Genomic DNA, 19,356 nt, shown 5'->3' on the forward strand with positions numbered 1-19,356 from the left:
GGGAGAGATGGAGAGAGGAGAGAGAGAGAGAGAGAGAGAGAGAGAGAGAGAGAGAGAAGGAGAGAGAGAGAGGAGAGAGAGAGAGAGAGAGAGAGAGAGAGAGAGAGAGAGGAGAGAGAGAGAGAGAGAGAATAAGCTCCTTGTCTGGTTAGTCTTCCTTAGTGAGCTCCTTGTCTGGTTAGCCTTCCTTTTAAAAAAAAAAGTATTATTAAACCTTTATTTAACCAGGAAGGGCTCATTGAGATTTAAAATCTCTTTTTCAAGAGCGTCCTGGCCAAGATAGGCAGCACCAAGTCATAACAAAAATTACAGAAACAACATGAAAAACTACAAATAATCTAGTAAAAAACAGAATTCACAAGAGTATAACAAAATCAAAACAGCAAATTAAAAACATTGACAGGTCAGGGAATCAGTCTCAAGATCATTCATCAGTGATTTAAAAATACCAATCGGGACAAGTTCTTCCAGTTTAAAAGTATTTTGTAAGGCTTTCCAAGACGATGGCGCAGAGTACATAAAAGCCCTTTTACCAAATTCAGTTTGGACATTTGGAACAGTTAGCAGGATAAAGTCCAGCGAACGAAGAGAGTACCCATCACATTTCTGAACAATAAAACCCCCCAAATAAAACGGTAGTAAACCCAAAATGGCTTTGTAAATAAAAGTATACCAGTGACTGAGCCTACGAGTGACTAGAGAAGGCCAGCCAACCCTGGTATACAAAGTGCAGTGGTGCGTAAGGATTTTGCAGTGGTAAAGGTGGTAAATTTCAAAGTGCCATGGTAAAGGGTGTCAATTGATCTCAAACACTGAGCGGAAGCATTCATATATAAAATATCCCCATAGTCTAGTAAAGGCATAAATGTAGCTGATACTAGCCTCCTGGCTTCAAAAGAAAAACAGGCCTTATTCCTAAAATAAAATCCCAATTTCAGCTTCAATTTTTTTGTAAGTGGTTGAATATGCAATTTAAAAAGTCATCAATTAAAATTCCAAGATATTTATATGAGGTTACAGTCTCAATCTCAGCTTTTGTAAGAGACGAGGCACAACAGTAAATAACAGTATCATCAGCATAAAAATGAAGTTGCGCATTTTGTACATTTTTGTCTAAATTATTTATATAAATAGTGAATAAGAGAGGACCAAGTACAGAGCCTTGGGGCACACCATTACAGACAGACAATTTAACAGACATGAGCCCATCAAATTGAGTGCACTGAGTTCTATCAGACAGATAGTTAGCAAACCATGCAACTGCATGCTCCGAAAGACCTACACTCGACAATCTCTGCCTTAGTATAGCATGATCAACTGTATCAAAAGCCTTAGAGATATCAATAAAAAGTGAGACACAGTGCTGTTTTTTGTCAAGGGCTTTAGTGATATCATTTAAAACACTCATGGCTGCTGTAATTGTGCTATGCTTCTTCCTGAAGCCCGATTGATTTTCCTTAGTGAGCTCCTTGTCTGGTTAGTCTTCATTAGTGAGCTCCTTGTCTGGTTAGTCGTCATTAGTGAGCTCCTTGTCTGGTTAGTCGTCATTAGTGAGCTCCTTGTCTGGTTAGTCGTCATTAGTGAGCTCCATGTCTGGTTAGTCTTCCTTAGTGAGCTCCTTGTCTGGTTAGTCTTCCTTAGTGAGCTCCATGTCTGGTTAGTCTTCATTAGTGAGCTCCTTGTCTGGTTAGTCTTCCTTAGTGAGCTCCATGTCTGGTTAGTCTTCCTTAGTGAGCTCCTTGTCTGGTTAGTCTTCCTTAGTGAGCTCCATGTCTGGTTAGTCTTCCTTAGTGAGCTCCATGTCTGGTTAGTCTTCCTTAGTGAGCTCCTTGTCTGGTTAGTCTTCCTTAGTGAGCTCCTTGTCTGGTTAGTCGTCATTAGTGAGCTCCTTGTCTGGTTAGTCGTCATTAGTGAGCTCCTTGTCTGGTTAGTCGTCATTAGTGAGCTCCATGTCTGGTTAGTCTTCCTTAGTGAGCTCCTTGTCTGGTTAGTCTTCCTTAGTGAGCTCCATGTCTGGTTAGTCTTCATTAGTGAGCTCCTTGTCTGGTTAGTCTTCCTAAGTGAGCTCCATGTCTGGTTAGTCTTCCTTAGTGAGCTCCTTGTCTGGTTAGTCTTCCTTAGTGAGCTCCATGTCTGGTTAGTCTTCCTTAGTGAGCTCCATGTCTGGTTAGTCTTCCTTAGTGAGCTCCTGTGGTTAGTCTTCCTTAGCTCCTGTGGTAGTCTTCCTTAGTGAGCTCCTTGTCTGGTTAGTCTTCCTTAGTGAGCTCCATGTCTGGTTAGTCTTCCTTAGTGAGCTCCATGTCTGGTTAGTCTTCCTTAGTGAGCTCCTTGTCTGGTTAGTCTTCCTTAGTGAGCTCCTTGTCTGGTTAGTCTTCCTTAGTGAGCTCCATGTCTGGTTAGTCTTCCTTAGTGAGCTCCTTGTCTGGTTAGTCTTCCTTAGTGAGCTCCTTGTCTGGTTAGTCTTCATTAGTGAGCTCCTTGTCTGGTTAGTCTTCCTTAGTGAGCTCCTTGTCTGGTTAGTCGTCATTAGTGAGCTCCTTGTCTGGTTAGTCGTCATTAGTGAGCTCCTTGTCTGGTTAGTCGTCATTAGTGAGCCCCTTGTCTGGTTAGTCGTCATTAGTGAGCTCCTTGTCTGGTTAGTCGTCATTAGTGAGCTCCTTGTCTGGTTAGTCGTCATTAGTGAGCTCCATGTCTGGTTAGTCGTCATTAGTGAGCTCCTTGTCTGGTTAGTCTTCCTTAGTGAGCTCCATGTCTGGTTAGTCGTCATTAGTGTGCTCCTTGTCTGGTTAGTTGTCATTAGTGAGCTCCTTGTCTGGTTAGTCGTCATTAGTGAGCTCCTTGTCTGGTTAGTCTTCCTTAGTGAGCTCCATGTCTGGTTAGTCTTCATTAGTGAGCTCCATGTCTGGTTAGTCTTCCTTAGTGAGCTCCTTGTCTGGTTAGTCTTCCTTAGTGAGCTCCATGTCTGGTTAGTCTTCCTTAGTGAGCTCCATGTCTGGTTAGTCTTCCTTAGTGAGCTCCTTGTCTGGTTAGTCGTCATTAGTGAGCTCCTTGTCTGTTCTGGAGTTTGAGTCTGATGCCTGAACTCCTCTGAGTCTCTGGATGAGCTCCTTTGATCTGAGAGCAGCCTGATATTGCAGTGACTCACTCTAATAGGACTGTGCATGTGCTGTACGTCTGTGTGTGTGTGTGTGTGTGTATGTGTATGTGTGAGTGTGTGTGTGTTTGCATGAGTGTTTGTGTTTATTCCTCATATCAACAGAGAGAGGACTGTGCTGTTGTTTTTAGTAAGACTCTTGGACTTGCAGAGAGAAAGCCTTGCCTGCACTGCCACCTGCTGGAAGTACAGACGTATGACACTTTTCTAGCCATAAATATGAGTTTAGCATTAATCCCTTATAACAACACTGTACTGTAGCTCACCAGCTCTAATGATACGGCACCAATGTGTTTTATAGTATAGTATAGTTGTTTTCTGTTAGAGTATAGTATAGTTGTTTGGGTATGTTTCAGTGTTTGTCTTATGGCGATAGAAGATAGTAGCGCTAACTCAGTAGTTACCAAATCGGGTTTTGGTCACCTTCAGACCATAGGACTCTTGTTTCTGTCAACTGCTTTTAAAAAGTCTGGATACAATGTAGCTCTTCAGGAGAACAGTTGGACAGTACTTTTGCCCATTTCCAGCCCTTCTAAATGTTCCCGAACCATCCCCTTGGGGGCGCTAGTGGATGTTAAATTAGGCCCTGGGACACTACTGTCTACATGCAGAGAAACATACACTCTCTCCTTGAGTTCAGAAATGAGTCTTTATGTAAAGAGAGCCATCTGTTTATCCTCCATTCTGTTCTATTCTGTTCTGTTCCCTTAAATTGTCCATGTGCATCACTGAGGGTCCATATACTGAAGGCCCTAAATAGGATGTACACACACACACACACACACACACACACACACACACACACACACACACACACACACACACACACACACACACACACACACACACACACAATCTCTGTCTCTCTCACACAATCTCTCTGTGTCTCTGTCTCTCTTCTCCCTGTCTCTCCCTCCCACAGAACTACAGTCGTCCCCCAGTGATGGCTCTAGCGGTGCCGGTGGCAGTGAGGTTTCTACAGAGAGGCAACAGAGAGCTCAGTAGAAACATGTCCAGTTATCTCTCTCTGGCTGCCATGGCTAAGGCTGAACTTCTGGCAGAACACACAGAGGCTATCACCTGCAGTGTGCTGGGAGGTAGGACACACACACACACGGACACATACACACACGTCCGTGCGCATGCACACACACACACACACACACACAGAGAGAGAGAGAAAGGCTATCACCTGCAGCATGCTGGGAGGTAGGACACACAGACACATACACACACACGCCCGCACTCACACACACACACACACACACACACACACACACACACACACACACACACATACACTGTATACTGTATACACACACACACACGGACACATTTAGTATTACACACTTACAGATAGACATGTTCCACAACCATAGAGGGATGTGATTGTTTCTGTTAAAGGGAAACCTCCCCTATATTAAATAACCTGACAGGGTATCAGTGTTCCTGATCAGAGGATCTTGGCTGAGATCAGTTTAAAGAGACAGACTGGTTTCTGTTTGTTCATTCCTTGACCAATACACAGTTCAGTCATAGGTTTCATGATATGTGTTTTATTTATGTATTTGGAAGTGCGGAGTAAAATATTATGAGAGGAGGCAGTTGAAAGAGATGATCAGTTTGTTTCATGTCTCACTTGCCTTGTTTTGCCCTTTCATTCCTCAGGCCAGACAGAGCAGCATGGCTTCCAGCCTGACTGTGGGTTCGAGCTGAGGGATCACTCTTAAGTGGCCCTCAGATCTGTGGCTTAGGTTTACAGGCCCACCCCTGGCTACAGCTGAATACAGCTGTCTCATGTTTTAGAGCTGGACAGGCTCTAAACAGGCTGTGTAGCCCGGGCCCCATTGCCCTGGATAGATAAGGATCTCCCAGCAGCACTGTAGCTTTTACTCCCTATATAAGACTCAGGAGAGAGAGTCAGGGAGGAGTGTGTGTGTGTGTGTGTGTGTGTGTGTGTGTGTGTGTGTGTGTGTGTGTGTGTGTGTGTGGTAGTGGGCTAGTGGAGGTTTTCATAAGGACCAGAGCGGTCCAGTCTCATTTAGACTGTGTTAGTGCAGGTTCATAAGAATGCTAATATTATAGTTTTGGGTTGAGGTCAGCCAGTGGACTACACTCTACTGATAAAACTGAAGAGGTACACAATTTTGTTTGTTTTTGATATCCAATTGGTAGTTACAGTCTTGTCCCATTGCTGCAACTCCCGTACGGACTCGGGAGAGGCGAAGGTCGAGAGCCGTGCGTCCTCTGAAACACGACCCTGCCAAGCCACACTGCTTCTTGACACACTTAACCCGGAAGCCAGCCACACCAATGTGTCAGAGAAAACACCATCCAACTGGTGCCCGGTCCGTCACAGGAGTTGCTAGAGCGCGATGGGACAAGGACATCCCGGCCGGCCGAACCCTCCCCTAACCGGACGACGCTGGGCCAATTGTACTCCGCCTCATGGGTCTCCCGGTCGCGGTCGGCTGCGATACAGCGTGGGATCAAACCAGGATCTGTTGTGATGCCTTTAGCACTGCGATGCAGTGCCTTAGACCGCTGCGCCACTCGGGAGGCCTGAAGAGGTACACTCTTAGAAAAAAAGGTGCTCTCTAGAACCTAAAAGGGTTCTTCAGCTGTCCCCATAGGATAATCCTTTGAAGAACCCTTTTTGGTTCCAGGTAGAACCTTTTGGGGTTCCATGTAGAACCTTTTCCACAGAGGGTTCTAAATGGAACCAAAAAGGGTTTTATCTGAAACCAAAAAGGGTTATACCTGGAACCAAAAAGGGTTCTCCACTGGAACCAAAAAGGGTTATCCTATGCTGACAGCCGAAGAACCCTTTTGGAACCCTTTTTTGTAAGAGTGTAGAGGTAGCACTGGAATTTAGAAGTGACGTAGTAGTAGTAGTCGTCGTAGTCGTATTAGCATTTATATTATTATTAGTAGTAGCAGTAGTAGTCGTAGTAGCATTTATATTATTATTAGTAGTAGGAGTAGTAGTAGTAGTCGTCGTAGTCGTATTAGCATTTACATTATTATTAGTAGTAGCAGTAGTAGTAGTAGTAGTAGTAGTAGTCGTCGTAGTAGCATTTATATTATTATTAGTAGTAGCAGTAGCAGTAGTATTAGCAGTATCAGTAGTAGTAGTAGTAGTAGTAGTAGTAGTAGTAGTAGTAGTAGTAGTAGCTGTATTAGCAGTAGCAGTAGTCGTAGTCATAGTAGTAGTAGTAGTAGTAATAGCAGTAGTAGTAGTAGTATATGTTGTAGTAGTAGTACTAGTAGATGTAGTAGTAGTAGTACTATATGTAGTAGTAGGAATACTAGTAGATGTACTAGTAGTGTTAGTAGTAGTAGCAGTAGTAGTAGTAGTAGCAGTAGTAGTTGTAACAGTAGTATTAGCAGTAGCAGTAGTAGTACTACTAGTAGATGTAGTAGTAGTAGTAGTAGTCATAGTAGTAGTAGTAGTAGTAGTAGTCGTAGTAGCATTTATATTATTATTAGTAGTAGCAGTAGTAGTAGTAGTCGTAGTAGCAGAAGCAGTAGTAGTAGTAATAGCAGTAGTAGTAGTAGATGTTGTAGTAGTAGTACTAGTAGATGTAGTGGTAGTGTTAGTAGTAGTGGTAGTGTTAGTAATAGTAGTAGTAGTGTTAGTGGTGGTAGTAGTGTTTGTAGTAGTAGTGTTAGTAGTAGTAGTACTATTAGTAGTAGTAGCGTTTGTAGTAGTAGTACTATTGTTAGTAGTAGTGTTAGTAGTAGTAGTAGTGTTAGTAGTAGTATTAGTAGAACTAGTAGATGTAGTGTTAGTAGTAGTAGTAGTAGTAGTACTAGTAAATGTGGTAGTAGTGGTAATAGTAGATGTAGTAGTTGTGGTAGTGTTAGTAATAGTACTAGTAGTGTTAGTGGTGGTAGTAGTGTTTGTAGTAATAGTAGTAGTATTGTTAGTAGTAGTGTTAGTAGTAGTATTAGTAGAACTAGTAGATGTATGAGTAATAGTAGTGTTAGTAGTAATACTAGTAGCGTTCATATGGTAGTTGGTGAGCCTACATTTTCCTGGGAACAGATGGTTTTCATTATAACTTTGCAGATAAGCTCTGACTTTGAAGATAAGCTTTTTTACTGAAGCTGGTTATTACATACTAAAACATACATAGTAATAAATCACTGATAGGTACTAAGGACATCAGCTTTGAGGAGCACTAAGATGCCTAGTTAGGGGGCTCTTTTCCACGCTCCCTTAGGGTTTGTCATTATGTTGCCTCCTCCAGGATCCCAGTTGGAGCACCTTGTTACCCTCTTAAACATGGTTAGACCTCGTTAGTGGTTTTCCTCAGGGACCGTCGTTAGTTTTGCTCGTTAGGCATCTGTTTACCCCCCCAGGCCTCGAACCCTCTAGTGGAGCCTGAGTGATGACAGTTTTCCACAATTGTTTACACACGTTTGCTGAATCTTTGGCCCATTTTCCTTAAACTCTAAACACAAAACGGAAAACTCTAGCAAAAGCAAACACTGCATTCAAAACTGTTTTCTTTCCAACATGTTTTTTTTAAAAATCAAAATGACACACCCATCATATGAATAGATCTGTCTACCAACCAACAACATACTGATGTGCTCAACACAAAACACTACTATGAATATCCCGTCAGTAGTTTTATGCCTTTTGCATTTTCAGTGTTACACTGTAGCCGGTTGTAAAAGTTTGTTACAGTAATGTATACCTACTCAAATATATATATAAATAAACACACACAAATGCAATACATTAACAAAAACATAGTCATTTATTTCCAAAATGCAGTATTTTTGAACACTTGTGTTTTGTATGTAACACTTTCCATACCCAACAGGAGAAAAACAGGAAAAACATTCAGTAAGATAAAGGGTTTTTTGTAAAAAAAAAAAAGGGAAGTGGCTCATTCTTTCAAAACTCAAAACAAAAAAAGACAAAAACACATGCAAAATGTAAGAAAAAAGACATTAGGCTGCATCCTGCCTCCTATTTTGGTCTGGCCCCAGCACCTCATCTACATCACAAGCGATGTTTTCCCTGGTTAAACATTGGGGAAAGAATCTTCTGGAGTGACGGATCCAGCCGCCGAAAGCCCCCACATCAACTTCACCACATGCATCCTCCATTGTCTGGAGAAGAGGCATGCGTGCGAGGGGATGGCGGTCATACGCCTTCCATCGCCATGCCGAGAAAAACTCTTCAATTGGGTTTAGGAATGGGGAATATGGTGGGAGGTATAGAACAATACAATCTGGGTGGTCGATGAACCAGTTGCAGACCAGAGCAGCCCGGTGGAAACTCACGTTGTCCCAGATGACAACATACCTGGGCTGCTCTGGTCCACCCCTCTGCTCGGCTGGAATGAGGATGCCATGTAGTGTGTCCAGGAATGTAATGAGAAGGGCGGTGTTGTAGGGACCAAGGTTGGCATGGTGATGGAGGACACCTTTCTGGCTGGTGATATTCCCTCCACGCTGTCCAGGGACATTCACAATGGCACGGTGGTCAATAATGTTCCGTCTCCATCCCCTTCTTTTGGCTAGGTTGAAGCCAGCCTCATCAATGTAAATATAAACATGCTGAATTGCAGCGGCATCCAGCTCCAAGACTCTCTGAAACAGACGACAAGACAATATGTGACATAGACCTAGAGCAGTCAATATGGTGAGGCACAATACACTGGATTATAGTACTGTAATGTGTCTATACAGTGCTGATATGATAGCAAATTCACAGTATAGTACTTACTTGCACATATTCATAGCGCTGTTCTTTAACCCTCTCTGAGTTTCGCTCAAATGGCACCCTGTAGACCTGTTTCATCCGGATTCGGTTGCGCTGTAATACACGGTCCAATGTAGACAAGCCCACCTGTCAAGGTGTGTGCGTACTGGTAGCGAAGTCAGGTGCAGGAGAGCAGAGATTTGTGAACATTTGTGAACTTTATTGAGGCAAAAGTGCAAAACGCGCCAAACAGTCACAAGAATTATGTTTAACAATAAACATCTTCGTGAAAATAACACGGAAAAAATAAGCCAGTCTGGCGCGTCAACAAATACACACATAACACAAACAATCTTACACAAAGACATGATGGGGATCAGAGGAATAAATACATGTAGATTGATTGGGGAATGAAAACCAGGTGTGCAGGGAACAAGACAAAACAAATGGATACATGAAAAATGGAGCGGCGATGGCTAGGAAGCCGGTGACGTCGAACGCCGCCCGAACAAGGAGAGGAGCCGACTTCGGCGGTAGTCGTGACACCACCTGGTGAATGTTATTGAATATTGTGTCTGCAATTATGTGGTTCTGGATTTCTTGTAGTCTAATGGTATTGTTTGCCACCACCATGTTCACAATAGCGGTCTCCTGTTCTGGTGTGAACAGCCAGTGTCTTCCACCATGGCCTGGCCGTCTCTCAGTTCTGCAGAAGATCCACAAATATGATATCGTTGGTTGCAGTAAACAAAAATACAACATTTTCTTTCAATTTGAAATGACATTACTGTAACATTGGCCAACAATCACTGAGTAACATAGGCCTACTGACTGCAGTATACAACAGTATTCATACATAAAGAGCATAGTGTAGATGGTAGGTAACTTACCGGTTGTCATTTCTGAATGTAGGGATGATAGATGCAACCGTGTAGCGGCTCAGGTTGGGCTGAACTCTCTGCCCAGCCTCCCTCATACTCAATCCATGGTTGAGCACATGGTCAACCAATGTGGCCCTGATCTCATCTGAGACAACTGTCTTTCCTCATCCTCCTCTTGCTCTTCTGATTCTCACTCCTTCACCTCTGGCTCTTGCTTCACCATTGACTTCCATTTTCCTCCAAAACAGGAGAGCTCATCTGTGGCCTTTTGTAGTGCTGAAGCTCTGATTTCTTAGTGAACAATTCAGCAACTAGTGTTTACACCTGTCAGGGGTGGGTGTTGCCAATTGGTGTATAGAGCTTGGCATTGTGATTGGCGTTGCTTTCCAAAGGGACTAAAGAGATTTTAATTGTGAATGTTGTTCCTAATGTAGAGAACTGTGTGTAGTGTTTTGCAAAAAGTGTGATATAAAATTCAAAACTGAGTGTAAAGCAGGAATTGTGCTTGCAATTTTGCAGACTTGGTTTAGGGATTTGGTACATGAGTTTCAGGTTTCGGTGATTGCATTTCAAGTTCCAATTGTAGTGTATAAACAATTGGTAAAAACTGTAATATAAATTATTAATATAAGTGTTTAATAGAACTGATTTATAGAATTGGTGGTAGAGGTTACCACAAAGGATCTAGTAGTGTGTGTGTGTGTGTGTGTGTGTGTGTGTGTGTGTGTGTGTGTGTGTGTGTGTGTGTGTGTGTGTGTGTGTGTTGCTGGTCTATGTGTGTGTGTTTTTTTTTCATACCGGTTTAAGTAGTCTACTACAGGGGAAGAGAACCTTTGCACAGGACCTTTCCTGTTGTAGAGGGACTAGAAAGATCCATAGGTGTGTGTGTGTACGTGCCTTCAGGAGCATACGTATGTCTGCCCCCCATCCTGGGCCCCCTCTCTCCAACCTCCACGACCCGTCATATGAAATCAACCACTCAGGGTTAACCGTTTGTTTATCCTGTAAATGATCCTGGAACATGTGTGTGAATAGCTCACACACTTCATGACCTGTACGGTCAGCTAACACTTCACACACATTATGACATTGTGTTTGTGTAACTCACCTCATCCAGCTTTAGTGTGTGGCGGCCACCTGGGTGATGCAATGCACTGTGGCAATTTTGTGAACACCATTTTGTGAACACTCATCACATAATCAGTTACTGCTGTGCTAAGGTAAATGACTCCTGTACAGTATAAACATATCCCCTCTTATCGAACCGTTCAACTGTTTTTATGTTCTCACATACTTAATCCTCTTTTGTGAAATGACCGCAATGATCCGCCTCCATTTCGTCCTTCCCTTGACCAGATTTTATGCATTAATGGAAGCCATATTGTGCTAGACTACTCACCCGCAGCGTAGGCAGTTGCACTCCTGCCCTGGAGAGTCTCAGTGGTGTTGTGGCAGCTGAGGCACTTCCTGCTTTTGGGGGTCTGTTCTCCAGGCTCAAGTATAAACACTGCCACGGTCCAAAGCTGAGAGTGGGTGACAGGCCAGTCCAACACACGCACACACGCACACACACACACACACACACACACACACACACACACACACACACACACACACACGCACACGCACACGCACACACAACCACACACAGTTACATAACAGCGTATTGGGAAATGGCTCTTGACACTCCCCAGTTAAAACTGGCATGGTTAAGTCTCATGTTTTATTGGTTTGGGGTGCCTGCTGCTGTGAGACAGCTAGTGCTGGTGATTTACTGTATATTGTCTATGTTTAAGGCATTTTAACATACCCTATGTCAAGTTCAAATGTAGTTTTATCGACTGTTTTATTTTGCACTTTTTGGCACATCCACCATGTGCTTTGCTACTCTGGACAAATATTTGGGAAAGGAGGGACGGGGGATGGGGATGGGGGGGTGGAAAAAGAGGAAGAGGGGAGAGGGAGACATATAGGGCACAGGAAGTGGTGAGGGAGAAAGGGAGAGGAGAGTAGAAAGGGGATATGTAAACAAAAATTCTGGCTCTCCGTTAAACAGAGACTCTCCATTGTTTTTGCTGGAATAGAGCATTTATCAGAATGGAGAGAGAGACTGAAAGAGACAATGAAAGAGAGACAGGGAGACAAAGATGGAGATAAGTAAGATGCCGAGTTAGGAGACAGAGATGGAGATATATATAATACTGTATATATATATAGACGCATCTACTCATTCCATGGTTTTTCTTTAGGTCAAAGACCGCAGAGTGAAGGAAAAGCAGCCAACAAGTGCTCAGCATTTGTGTGAACTCCTTCAAGACTGTTGGAAAAACATTCCAGGTGACTACCTCATGAAACTGGTTGAGAGAATGCAAAGCCGTCATCAAGGCAAAGGGTGGCTACTTTGAATAATATATTTTGCTTTGTTTAACACTTTTTTGGTTACTACATGATTCCGTATATGTATTTCATAGTTTGATGTCTTCACTCTTATTCTACAATGTAGAAAATAGTAAAATAAAGAAAAACACTTGAATAAGTAGGTGTGTCCAAACTTTTGACTGGTAATGTATATATACACTGCTCAAAAAAATAAAGGGAACACTTAAACAACGCAATGTAACTCCAAGTCAATCACACTTCTGTGAAATCAAACTGTCCACTTAGGAAGCAACACTGATTGACAATACATTTCACATGCTGTTGTGCAAATGGAATAGACAACAGGTGGAAATTATAGGCAATTAGCAAGACACCCCCAATAAAGGAGTGGTTCTGCAGGTGGGGACCACAGACCACTTCTCAGTTCCTATGCTTCCTGGCTGATGTTTTGGTCACTTTTGAATGCTGGCGGTGCTTTCACTCTAGTGGTAGCATGAGAGTCTACAACCCACACAAGTGGCTCAGGTATGCGAGCTGTGGCAAGAAGGTTTGCTGTGTCTGTCAGCGTAGTGTCCAGAGCATGGAGGGGCTACCAGGAGACAGGCCAGTACATCAGGAGACGTGGAGGAGGCCGTAGGAGGGCAACAACCCAGCAGCAGGACCGCTACCTCCGCCTTTGTGCAAGGAGGAGCAGGAGGAGCACTGCCAGAGCCCTGCAAAATGACCTCCAGCAGGCCACAAATGTGCATGTGTCTGCTCAAACGGTCAGAAACAGACTCCATGAGGGTGGTATGAGGGCCCGACGTCCACAGGTGGGGGTTGTGCTTACAGCCCAACACCGTGCAGGACGTTTGGAATTTGCCAGAGAACACCAAGATTGGCAAATTCGCCACTGGCGCCCTGTGCTCTTCACAGATGAAAGCAGGTTCACACTGAGCACGTGACAGAGCCTGGAGACGCCGTGGAGAACGTTCTGCTGCCTGCAACATCCTCCAGCATGACCGGTTTGGCAGTGGGTCAGTCATGGTGTGGGGTGGCATTTCTTTGGGGGGGCCGCACAGCCCTCCATGTGCTCGCCAGAGGTAGCCTGACTGCCATTAGGTACCGAGATGAGATCCTCAGACCCCTTGTGAGACCATATGCTGGTGCGGTTGGCCCTGGGTTCCTCCTAATGCAAGGCAATGCTAGACCTCATGTGGCTGGAGTGTGTCAGCAGTTCCTGCAAGAGGAAGGCATTGATGCTATGGACTGGCCCGCCCGTTCCCCAGACCTGAATCCAATTGAGCACATCTGGGACATCATGTCTCGCTCCATCCACCAACGCCACGTTGCACCACAGACTGTCCAGGAGTTGGCGGATGCTTTAGTCCAGGTCTGGGAGGAGATCCCTCAGGAGACCATCCGCCACCTCATCAGGAGCATGCCAAGGCGTTGTAGGGAGGTCATACAGGCACGTGGAGGCCACACACACTACTGAGCCTCATTTTGACTTGTTTTAAGGACATTACATCAAAGTTGGATCAGCCTGTAGTGTGGTTTTCCACTTTAATTTTGAGTGTGACTCCAAATCCAGACCTCCATGGGTTGATAAATTGGATTTCCATTGATTATTTTTGTGTGATTTTGTTGTCAGCACATTCAACAATGTAAAGAAAAAAGTATTTAATAAGATTATTTCTTTCATTCAGATCTAGGATGTGTTGTTTAAGTGTTCCCTTTCTTTTTTTGAGCAGTATATATATACAGTGAGGGAAAAAAGTATTTGATCCCCTGCTGATTTTGTACATTTGCCAACTGACAAAGAAATGATCAGTCTATAATTTTAATGGTAGGTTTATTTGAACAGTGAGAGACAGAATAACAACAAAATAATCCAGAAAAACGCATGTCAAAAATGTTATAAATTGATTTGCATTTTAATGAGGGAAATAAGTATTTGACCCCGTCTCAATCAGAAAGATTTCTGTCTCCCAGGTGTCTTTTATACAGGTAACGAGTTGAGATTAGGAGCACACTCTTAAAGGGAGTGCTCCTAATCTCAGTTTGTTACCTGTATAAAAGACACCTGTCCACAGAAGCAATCAATCAATCAGATTCCAAACTCTCCACCATGGCCAAAACCAAAGAGCTCTCCAAGGATATCAGGGACAAGATTGTAGACCTACACAAGGCTGGAATGGGCTACAAGACCATCGCCAAGCAGTTTGGTGAGAAGGTGACAACAGTTGCTGCGATTATTCGCAAATGGAAGAAACATAAAAGAACTGTCAATATCCCTCGGCCTGGGGCTCCATGCAAGATCTCACCTCGTGGAGTTGCAATGATCATGAGAACGGTGAGGAATCAGCCCAGAACTACACGGGAGGATCTTGTCAATGATCTCAAGGCAGCTGGGACCATAGTCACCAAGAAAACAATTGTTAACACACTACACCGTGAAGGACTGCAATCCTGCAGCCCCCACAAGGTCCCCCTGCTCAAGAAAGCCCATATACATGCCCGTCTGAAATTTGCCAATGAACATCTGAATGATTCAGAGGACAACTGGGTGAAAGTATTGTGGTCAGATGAGACCAAAATTGAGCTTTTTGGCATCAACTCAACTCGCCGTGTTTGGAGGAGGAGGAATGCTGCCCATGACCCCAAGAACACCATCCCCACCGTCAAACATGGAGGTGGAAACATTATGCATTGGGGGTGTTTTTCTGCTAAGGGGACAGGACAACTTCACCACATCAAAGGGACGATGGACGGGGCCATGTACCGTCAAATCTTGGGTGAGTACCTCGTTCCCTCAACCAGGGCATTGAAAATGGGTCGTGGATGGGTATTCCAGCATGACAATGACCTAAATCACACGGCCAAGGCAACAAAGGAGTGGCTCAAGAAGAAGCACATTAAGGTCCTGGAGTGGCCTAGCCAGTCTCCAGACCTTAATCCGATAGAAAATCTGTGGAGGGAGCTGAAGGTTCGAGTTGCCAAACGTCAGCCTCGAAACCTTAATGACTTGGAGAAGATCTGCAAAGAGGAGTGGGACAAAATGCCTCCTGAGATGTGTGCAATCCTGGTGGCCAACTACATGAAACGTCTGACCTCTGTGATTGCCAACAAGGGTTTTGCCACCAAGTACTAAGTCATGTTTTGCAGAGGGGTCAAATACTTATTTCCCTCATTAAAATGCAAATCAATTTATAAAATGTTTGACGTGTTTTTCTGGATTTTTTTGTTGTTATTCTGTCTCTCACTGTTCAAATGAACCCACCATTAAAATTATAGACTGATCATTTCTTTGTCAGTGGGCAAACGTACAAAATCAGCAGGGGATCAAATACTTTTTTCCCTCACTGTATATATACAGTTGAAGTCGGAAGTTTACATACACCTTAGCCAAATACATTTAAACTCAGTTTTTCACAATTCCTGACATTTAATCCTAGTAAGAATTCCCTGTCTTAGGTCAGTTAGGATTGCCACTTTATTTTAAGAATGTGAAATGTCAGAATAATTATAGAGAGAATGATTTATTTCAGCTTTTATTTCTTTCATCACATTCCCAGTGGGTCAGAAGTTTACATACACTCAATTAGTATTTGGTAGCATTGCCTTTAAATTGTTTAGGTTAACTTAGGTCAAACGTTTCGGGTAGCCTTCCACAAGCTTCCCACAATAAGTTGGGTGAATTTTGGCCCATTCCTCCTGACAGAGCTGGTGTAACTGAGTCAGGTTTTTAGGCCTCCTTGCTCGCACACGCTTTTTCGGTTCCACCCACACATTTTCTATAGGATTGAGGTCAGAGCTTTGTGATGGCCACTCCAATACCTTGACTTTGTTGTCCTTAAGCCATTTTGCCACAACTTTGGAAGTATGCTTGGGGTTATTGTCCATTTGGAAGACCCATTTGCGACCAAGCTTTTACTTCCTATCTGATGTCTTGAGATGTTGCTTCAATATATTCACATAATTTTCCTTCCTCATGATGCCATCTATTTTATGAAGGGTACAAGACCTTCCTGCAGCAAAGCACCCCCACAACATGATGCTTTCACCCTCATGCTTCATGGTTGGGATGGTGTTCTTCGGCTTGCTTTTTCCTCCAAACATAACGATGGTCATTATGGCCAAATAGTTATTTTTTTGTTTCATCAGACCAGAGGACATTTCTTTAAAAAGTACGATCTTTGTCCCCATGTGCAGTTGCAAACCATAGTCTGGCATTTTTATGGCGGTTTTGGAGCAGTGGCTTCTTCCTTGCTGAGTGGCCTTTCAGGTTATGTCGATATAGGACTCGTTTTACTGTGGATATAGATACTTTTGTACCTGTGTCCTCCACCATCTTCACAAGGTCCTTTGCTGTTGTTCTGGGATTGAATTGCACTTTTCACACCAAAGTACGTTCATCTCTAGGAGACAGAACGCGTCTACTTCCTGAGTGGTATAACGGCTGTGTGGTCCCATGGTGTTTATACTTACGTACTATTGTTTGTACAGATGAACGTGGTACCTTCAGGCGTTTGGAAATTGCTCCCAAGGATGAACCAGACTTGTGGAGGACTACACAAGAAGATACATTTTTTTGTAGAGTGGATTTATGAAAATATGTTGACAAACGTTACCTAGTGACATTTACACGGGTATCAAAACGCTGAGGCGGCTTAAGCACAAAACACAGACCTTATTTGAAGTAGATCAAGACATTCTCTATGGAAGACATGAACGGTAAAATAACGAAGGAACCCCTGTCAAGTTCAGCCGCAAGTTATTACAGGAATTATGACGCGTCGACTATTTCTCTTTAAACCATATACCTTTGACTATTACGAGCCTGCTGCTTCCTACCACCGCTGTCAGACTGCTCTATCAAATATCAAATCATAGACTTAACTATAATATACTGCTCAAAAAAATAAAGGGAACACTTAAACAACACATCCTAGATCTGAATGAAAGAAATAATCTTATTAAATACTTTTTTCTTTACATAGTTGAATGTGCTGACAACAAAATCACACAAAAATAATCAATGGAAATCCAATTTATCAACCCATGGAGGTCTGGATTTGGAGTCACACTCAAAATTAAAGTGGAAAACCACACTACAGGCTGATCCAACTTTGATGTAATGTCCTTAAAACAAGTCAAAATGAGGCTCAGTAGTGTGTGTGGCCTCCACGTGCCTGTATGACCTCCCTACAACGCCTGGGCATGCTCCTGATGAGGTGGCGGATGGTCCCCTGAGGGATCTCCTCCCAGACCTGGACTAAAGCGTCTGCCAACTCCTGGACAGTCTGTGGTGCAATGTGGCGTTGGTGGATGGAGCGAGACATGATGTCCCAGATGTGCTCAATTGGATTCAGGTCTGGGGAACGGGCGGGCCAGTCCATAGCATCAATGCCTTCCTCTTGCAGGAACTGCTGACACACTCCAGCCACATGAGGTCTAGCATTGTCTTGCATTAGGAGGAACCCAGGGCCAACCGCACCAGCATATGGTCTCACAAGGGGTCTGAGGATCTCATCTCGGTACCTAATGGCAGTCAGGCTACCTCTGGCGAGCACATGGAGGGCTGTGCGGCCCCCCCAAAGAAATGCCACCCCACACCATGACTGACCCACCGCCAAACCGGTCATGCTGGAGGATGTTGCAGGCAGCAGAACATTCTCCACGGCGTCTCCAGACTCTGTCACATCTGTCACGTGCTCAGTGTGAACCTGCTTTCATCTGTGAAGAGCACAGGGCGCCAGTGGGGAATTTGCCAATCTTGGTGTTCTCTGGCAAATGCCAAACGTCCTGCACGGTGTTGGGCTGTAAGCACAACCCCCACCTGTGGACGTCGGGCCCTCATACCACCCTCATGGAGTCTGTTTCTGACCGTTTGAGCAGACACATGCACATTTGTGGCCTGCTGGAGGTCATTTTGCAGGGCTCTGGCAGTGCTTCTCCTGCTCCTCCTTGCACAAAGGCGGAGGTAGCGGTCCTGCTGCTGGGTTGTTGCCCTCCTACGGCCTCCTCCACGTCTCCTGATGTACTGGCCTGTCTCCTGGTAGCCCCTCCATGCTCTGGACACTACGCTGACAGACACAGCAAACCTTCTTGCCACAGCTCGCATTGGTGTGCCATCCTGGATGAGCTGCACTACCCGAGCCACTTGTGTGGGTTGTAGACTCCGTCTCATGCTACCACTAGAGTGAAAGCACCGCCAGCATTCAAAAGTGACCAAAACATCAGCTAGGATGCATAGGAACTGAGAAGTGGTCTGTGGTCCCCACCTGCAGAACCACTCCTTTATTGGGGGTGTCTTGCTAATTGCCTATAATTTCCACCTGTTGTCTATTCCATTTGCACAACAGCATGTGAAATGTATTGTCAATCAGTGTTGCTTCCTAAGTGGACAGTTTGATTTCACAGAAGTGTGATTGACTTGGAGTTACATTGTGTTGTTTAAGTGTTCCCTTTATTTTTTTGAGCAGTGTATAATAAACCTTAGGTCATTAATATGGTCAAATCCGGAAACTATCATCTCGAAAACATTATTCTTTCAGTGACATACGGAACCGTTCCGTATTTTATCTAACGGGTGGCATCCATAAGTCTAAATATTCCTGTTACATCGCACAACCTACAATGTTATTTCATAGTTCCGTAAAATTCTGGCAAATTAGTTCGCAACGAGACAGATTCTTTATACCCTGATTCTGCGTGCAACGAACGCAAGAGAACTGACACAATTTCACCTGGTTAATATTGCCTGCTATCCTGGATTTCTTTTAGCTAAATATGCAGGTTTAAAAATATATACTTCTGTGTATTGATTTTAAGAAAGGCATTGATGTTTATGGTTAGCTACAGTCGTGCAATGATTTTGCTTTTTTTCGCCAATGCGCTTTTGTTAAATCATCCTCGTTTGACGAAGTCTGCTGTCTTTGTTAGGAAGATATAGTCTTCACAGTTCGCAACATGCTAGGCGGCCCAAACTGCTGCATATACCCTGACTCTGTTTGCAAGAGAAGTGACACATTTTCCCTAGTTAAAAGAAATTCATGTTAGCAGGCAATATTAACTAAATATGCAGGTTTAAAAATATATACTTATTGATTTTAAGAAAAACATTGATGTTTATGGTTAGGTACACGTCGGAGCAAAGACAGTCCTTTTTCGCGAATGCGCACCACATCGATTATATGCAAAGCAGGACAGGCTAGATAAACTAGTAATATCATCAA

At 43.8% G+C, this 19,356-nt stretch overlaps 2 protein-coding genes across 2 annotated transcripts in view; one reads left to right on the forward strand and one right to left on the reverse strand.

Annotated features, from left to right (window-relative positions):
* The first annotated feature begins 3,796 nt into the window (after nt 1-3,796).
* Nucleotides 3,797-19,356, forward strand: part of LOC115163909 (ventricular zone-expressed PH domain-containing protein) — a 123,048-nt gene continuing 107,488 nt past the window's right edge. Inside the window, exons 1-2 of the mRNA XM_029716108.1 lie at nt 3,797-3,808; nt 4,077-4,251. Coding sequence (XP_029571968.1) covers nt 3,797-3,808; nt 4,077-4,251 — 187 coding nt within the window. The remainder of the gene's footprint in view (nt 3,809-4,076; nt 4,252-19,356) is intronic.
* Nucleotides 8,068-9,444, reverse strand: LOC115163746 (uncharacterized). The gene is made up of 3 exons (XM_029715905.1): nt 9,426-9,444; nt 8,901-9,023; nt 8,068-8,764 (listed from the first exon to the last, which is right to left on the reverse strand). Exons 2-3 carry the CDS (start codon nt 8,973-8,975, stop codon nt 8,120-8,122), a joined length of 720 nt encoding a protein of 239 aa, XP_029571765.1. The 5' UTR covers nt 8,976-9,023; nt 9,426-9,444; the 3' UTR covers nt 8,068-8,119.

The sequence above is a fragment of the Salmo trutta genome, chromosome 26, assembly GCF_901001165.1.
Source record: "Salmo trutta chromosome 26, fSalTru1.1, whole genome shotgun sequence".
Lineage (NCBI taxonomy): Eukaryota > Metazoa > Chordata > Actinopteri > Salmoniformes > Salmonidae > Salmo > Salmo trutta.